Genomic DNA, 6,929 nt, shown 5'->3' with positions numbered 1-6,929 from the left:
AAATCATCATCGACTATAGTGGTTTTTCTCAATTTCGTCCTAAACGACTTTGGTGACTTAATATCGTCCCAGACTTTTGTGTTTCGCTCAATTTAGTCCCAGACTTTTGTGTTTTTGCTCTTAATCCCTCATTTGTTATTCTGTCCATTTGGTGTTAAATAAATAGACAATTCAGTAATTTTAATATTGGCATTTCTTTACTCATAGACATGTGAACTGCGAAATCCCCCTTTTTTTTTTTTTTTACGAATTACTCCCAGAGTTACTCCTAAAACTGCGAATATAAAATTTGATTTGCAGGTCCGGGAGTAATTCTGGGTGTAATTCGTACAAGAAAGAGAAATTTCGCACTTCACAAGTTGAAAGTAAAGAGAGATCAATATTGACATTACTGAATTGTCCCTTAATTTAACACCAATTTGACGGAATAACAAATGGAGGACTAAATTGAGCGAAATACAAAAGTCTGGGACGATATTAGGTCACCAAAGTCGTTTAGGACGAAATTGAGAAAAATCACTATAGTCGAGGACGATTTTAGGTATTAACTCAAAAAGAATTGTTAGATATTGAACTGGATTAGTGAGATTAAACATATCACTAACTTCACAGAGATAGCCCGTTACAAGAATTGTTAGGGTGTGGAATAAGATTCTTTCTCAACAGTACGTGTGTGAATCATAACCTAGTATTTATATCCCCTGATCACTATAAAAGTCTACATTTTCACAACATCTCTGTTGTATGTGTGTGTTTTCTCTTAGGTCTTCTTTGGAGTTGCAGATAGCTAGTCATAGCCTAAAACCAAGGGGCTTATCAGAAGAACTTGAGAGAAAGAGAGAGAGAAAGTAGGGAATTTCATTACACCAACTTCTTTAAGTCCTGGAAGAAATCTTGGAAATGGTGCAAGATTGAAGTGATTCTGTTCTTGCTCCAAATACTAAAATACTATCTACTGAATCAGTGAGTTAAGCCCGTACAGGTTGAAGTGATTCTGTTTTGAGAACGGTGAATATGGTTGTCCTAGAACTGGCAAATCTTGGTGAACAAAATATTTGGTGTTTTTCTGAAAACTGTTGCGGGAAAAGACAAGACAACATATGTAGACAGAAGATACAAATCAGTTCAGAACAAGAACAAGAAACAATAATACAGAATTCCTCAACAATAATGTCCTCCTCAAAGATCTCCCCAATCATTTCTGGTTTTGTCTTCTTTCTGTTCTTCATTATCTTCTCCGCTTCTCCAGCCGGAGCACTGGAACCCGGCCGTCCCAGTCAAGCCAACCAGACTTTCCGGCCCGGCGACGAGTTACAGAAGATGAAAACGGTCCGGGCTCATCTCATGAAGATCAACAAGCCTGCTATCAAGACAATTCAGGTATTATTTCAATTCCCATCTGTTTTAATTTCCACTTTTTCTTGATTTCTAAGAATAAAACTCTTGCTCCGATCCGTTTCAGAGCCCCGACGGCGACATTATAGACTGCGTTTTATCCCATAAACAGCCCGCTTTTGATCATCCACAACTGAAGGGCCAAAAGCCATTGGTAAACCCATCAATAATCATTCGATTCTGCATATCCTCAACTGCTTTAGAATCGTTCTTGAAGTAGCATTTGTTATGAATTTGACGCAGGATCCGCCGGAACGACCCAAAGGGCACAAAAAAATGTCTTTCTTGCCGTGGCCGGAAAACTTTCAGCTGTGGAGCCTAGCTGGGGAATCATGCCCGGAAGGAACAGTTCCGATCAGAAGAACGTCGGAGCAAGATGTTCTCAGAGCCAGTTCTATCACCAAATTCGGAAGAAAGTTAGCAAGGCCTGTAAGAAGAGACTCCAGCTCAAACGATGGCCATGAGGTTAGCTTATATTTACTTCAATTTTTGTTTCATTATTATAGCAAAACTAAGTTTTTTTTTTTTTTTTTTTTTTTTACCAAAGCATAGCAAAACTAAGGTAATCTGGTGTTGACTTTATAACCAGGAGGTTACAAGTTTAATTCCAAGTAGAAGCGGCCTACACCATAAAAGACTTAAATTTTATTATTTCCGACTTGTTATATAAATAAGGAGCTAGCAATTTTGAAAGAATATAATTCATTTCTTCTCTTTCTTTCTTCACCACTTCAAATGATCCATACATGCATATATCATTAACTAGCTTGATTAGTCTAAGTGGTCTTACACTTTCATCCTTTAAGAGAGGTCGGAAGTTCAAAATTTCATCTCGTATGAAAAAATAATATGGCCAGCACTTTGCCCATTAATTGAACTAGTGGGTACGAACGAAAATTAGTCAAAAGTATGATACGGACTTAAAGATGCCTACTACCTGTAGTTAGAGCCTACACCAGGACTAGTAGCACCTGAGAATTTTCAATATGAAGTGTTTATTTCTTGGAAAATATAATATTTTTGTATAATAATTGGGAATTGTTATGTTTTTTGTTTCTTTAATTTATTAAAAAATGGGGAATTGAACAGCATGCAGTTGGATATGTAAGTGGAGATGAATACTATGGAGCAAAAGCAAGTATAAATGTATGGGCACCTGTTGTGGCTAATCAGTATGAGTTCAGCTTATCACAGATATGGATAATCTCTGGTTCATTTGGAGATGATCTTAACACCATTGAAGCTGGTTGGCAGGTTTGTTCTTTTTTTTTTTTTTTTTCCTTTCCTTTTCTTTTAATAATAGTTTCTACTTTTCTACTCCTTACCAATCTTTTTTGTTACTTTGACTGGGAAAAAAAGATTAATTTTGACCACAAAGTGAGAATATGAAATGGACTTTAAAAAAAAAAAATTAAAAAATTAGGGATTTAACTTTGCCTAGAGGATAATGGTCACGTTTTGGTAACATAGTTTGTTTATCAGCTAATTTTAGCTTATTTGAGCATTATTAGTTGTTTAACTTGGTTAAACAGTCAATATAAGTGTTTGATTAATCAATTTTTTTTAACCGTTTATTGTTCCAAAAAGCTAAAATTTAAAAAGCACTCAAAGTAATTTTTTCGGTTAATTTTTGAGAAAATCATGTTGCATGTAATCAGCTATCAAACATCCAATTTACCAAACATATTTCTACAATCAACTAATGTTATTAACTAGTCAAACCCACTAATACAATAAGCTAACAGCTATTTACCAAACACTTCCAAGATGTGTTAATTTCACATATAATTTTTTCATGCAGGTTAGCCCAGAGCTTTATGGAGACAATTTTCCAAGATTCTTCACATACTGGACAGTAAGTATATGTATTTTATATATATATATATATATATATATATATATATATATATATATATATATATATATATATATATATATCTAGCATGCATGCATCATATATAAATCCAATTTGAAAATTTTATTTGATAATTTTAATGATTTAATTGACATATATATGTATAATATATACAGAGTGATTCATATCAAGGAACTGGGTGTTACAATTTGCTATGCTCAGGCTTTGTCCAAACCAATAATAGAATTGCGATTGGGGCAGCCATCTCTCCAACATCCTCTTATAATGGGGGTCAATATGATATCAGCATTTTAATTTGGAAGGTACGTACACACATCTATATCTACCAAAACCCTAATAATTCACTCACTCTATTTTATGTCAAATTATTATATGTACACTTAATTCTACATTTGTGTTTTTGACTATTAATTAAGTTCTTTTTTAATATTTTTGGATTTTCAAGTTAAAGTTCATCAAATGTAGTACGTCCACAACTATTGAAAATCTGCTACTTTTAATCTTAAAATTGTCACTTTTAGTCATACTGAAAATTAAAATGTAAAATGACATATTTTAAATAATTAGCGGCTTTAATTTTGAATCAAGTACAAACACTACCAAAAAAAAAAAAAAAAAAAAAAATTTACCAACAAAAAAAAAAATTGTAAATAAATCAATGAAATATGTAGGTATGTGATTTATATTTTCTTGTAGTAAAATGTGGAAAAAATAATAGTCAAGGGAAGAAAATCGGAGAATATTCACATATTGGGTTCATTGTATCAATAGTATCCAAAACTTATTACTTTTAAATTTAAAAATACACACAATTCAATACTATACGGCAGTTTAAAAATTCTCTAAAATTATATATTCCTTTTTTTAAAAAAAAAATCTCAAAAAGATATCCATTTTTGTTTATAGAGAAAACATAGTATAATATTAATTAATGTTCCATAAATTATTTTTTAAACTTTAATTTCTAATTTGTTAAACAATTAATATTCAATAATGTGCAATTTGGAGAATATACTATATTAGGAGAAACATTACGGCCCTATTTGGTGACATAGTTAGCTTATTAGTTTATTTTGGTTTTTTAGTTATTTTTAGTTGTTTGACTTGTTAACTATTGAATATAAGTGTTTGACTAATTAGCTTTTTGTAACAGCTTATTGCTCCAAAATGCTAAAATTCAAAAAGTTATTTTGAGCAACTTTTTCAATCAACTTTTTAAGAAACTTATTTTACATATAATCAGCTATCAGCTAACAGTCAATTTATCAAACATTTTTACAATCATCTAATGTTATCAATTAGTTAAACCTACTAACTCAATCAGCTAACATCCCTATGTATATTTTTATTTACTCTCGATTAATGTTGTGCAATCTAATTGATCCAAAAAAATTAAAAATTAAAAAAAAAAAAACGCAACAAATTTTTTTCTTCAATAAAATCAAACCATACATGAAATAAAATTTTGACTCTTCAAAAATATACTTATTATTTTTATCGTAATAATAATGTTAATGATTTTATTCTGAAATAATTATGATGATAAGACCATGCATGCCAAGTATCAATGCTTTGTCCCAAGATTGCTATTATGTTTGACATCATATAGTACAGTCTTGCCTTGCAAACCAATACAAGACAGCTTATAATAATAATAAAAAATGAAAAGGAAAAAGGGAAAATCGAAATAATTGTTGGACATTATTTTTATAGGCGTGCAGTGCGGTGTGGTATTCATAATAAAGATCCTTCAGGGAAGCAATTATTTTGTTTGTGCTTTTTACCACCTTTGTGAGATTCTCTTCAGTCTTCTTTCCCAAGCAAAGAGAACTCTCACTTTTTCTTTTATATCCTTGTAGATTTCAAAAACATCTCTTTTGAGCCACAAGAATTTAAAATTTTGGATTAAAATTTGATCTGACATTATTTGTACCATCACCAGACTACCTCAAAAGAGTTCTACTACATGTACTCTTTTAATTTATACTCCTTCAATTTTATTTCTAGATGTAACAGACACTAATAAGTTACATTTTTTTTTCTTTTTTCATGTGAGCCTGTTAAAAGTGTTTACATTAAAATTTTAAGTATGTGAGTAAAAGTTAGGATTAGAGAATGAGAGTACACATAGTGGGTGTTTGGTAAATAGCTAATTGAGTTAGTGAGTTTGACTAATTGATAACATTAGCTGATTGTAGAAAAATATTTGGTAAATTAATTGTTAGCTGATAGCTGATTAGATGCAAATAACTTTCTCAAAAGCTTATCGGAAAAGCTGTTTTGAGCAACTTTTTGAATTTTAGCATTTTAGAGCAATAAGTTGTTACAAAAAGCTAATTAATCAAACACTCATATTATTTTTTAACCAAGTCAAACAACTAATAGTGGTCAAATAAGCCAAAATTGACTGATAAGCTAACAATGTTACCAAACATGGCCAATATTTGCCATGTTTGGTAACATAGTTAGCTTATCAGTCAATTTTGGCTTATTTGACCACTGTTGGCTGTTTGATTTGGTTAAACAATCAATATGAGTGTTTTGATTATTAGCTTTTTGTAATAATTTATTGCTCCAAAACGCTAAGATTCAAAAAAACTACTCAAAGCATCTTTTTAAAAAAGCCATTTTACATGTAATCAGCTAATCAAATCAGCTAACATCTATTTACCAAACACCCTCTTTATGAAGAAATAAAGATGATAAGTTGATGGAATAGTATGTAACACATACATACATACAAATAATTTTCCCCTATTATATTATTACATGCATGCATGCAGGATCCAAAGCATGGGAACTGGTGGCTAGAGTTTGGGTCAGGAGTTTTAGTTGGGTACTGGCCATCTTTCTTGTTCACCCATCTTAGAACATCAGCAAGCATGATGCAATTTGGAGGGGAGGTGGTGAACAGCATGCCCTCTGGCTCTCACACTTCAACACAAATGGGGAGTGGCCATTTTGCAGGAGAAGGCTTTGGGAAAGCTTCATATTTCAGAAACCTGCAGATTGTTGATTGGGATAACAGCTTAATACCATTGTCAAACCTTAAGGTTTTGGCAGACCATCCTAATTGCTATGACATACAAGCTGGTTCCAATCGAGTTTGGGGCAATTATTTTTACTATGGAGGACCTGGAAGAACCCCAAAATGTCCATAAACATATATAAAACATGCATCCATGCATCCATGCATAAAAAAAGAAAAGAGTATAAACTTCATATTTATTATTTTTGGGTTAAATTAGTTTTGGATGACTGAGGTGTGCTTATATTCTTTCCATTGTGTTTTTCACTCCAACAAGGTTAAGTGAAAAACCATCCATGCATAAATTTATACCACTTAATTAGTAGGGATCCAATTGTGTAAATTGTCTAAAAAGAGAAGAAATTTTGCTTGTTCTACCATATTTAAAAGTGTAAAAACAAAATTCTATGTGTACGATTCAAACTGAATCTGAATTATTTTCATAGTGGTGATCGAGATACTAATTGAATGTCATGTCTATTCTCAATTCATTAAGTTTGTTATAAAATGACTTAATCAGTGGAAGTGATCGATTCGGAAGGTCATTAAGATTCTTCACCTAATTAAGATGCTCTACTTTAGAGATATGAATTGTAATTGCTTTCATACATCTCGAGTTAGATTGTATGT

At 31.6% G+C, this 6,929-nt stretch overlaps 1 protein-coding gene across 1 annotated transcript; it reads left to right on the top strand.

Moving 5' to 3' along the window:
* The first annotated feature begins 723 nt into the window (after nucleotides 1–723).
* Nucleotides 724–6,502, top strand: LOC109159749. Its single transcript, XM_019307865.1, has 7 exons — nucleotides 724–1,380; nucleotides 1,463–1,549; nucleotides 1,639–1,860; nucleotides 2,485–2,649; nucleotides 3,197–3,250; nucleotides 3,427–3,573; nucleotides 6,055–6,502. Exons 1-7 carry the CDS (start codon nucleotides 1,015–1,017, stop codon nucleotides 6,430–6,432), a joined length of 1,419 nt encoding a protein of 472 aa, XP_019163410.1. The 5' UTR covers nucleotides 724–1,014; the 3' UTR covers nucleotides 6,433–6,502.
* The last annotated feature ends 427 nt before the right edge of the window (nucleotides 6,503–6,929 follow it).

This window comes from Ipomoea nil, unplaced genomic scaffold (assembly GCF_001879475.1).
Source record: "Ipomoea nil cultivar Tokyo-kokei standard unplaced genomic scaffold, Asagao_1.1 scaffold2845, whole genome shotgun sequence".
NCBI lineage: Eukaryota > Viridiplantae > Streptophyta > Magnoliopsida > Solanales > Convolvulaceae > Ipomoea > Ipomoea nil.
Note: the sequence above shows the minus strand (reverse complement) of the source record. Positions and strands in the feature narration are given on the sequence as shown.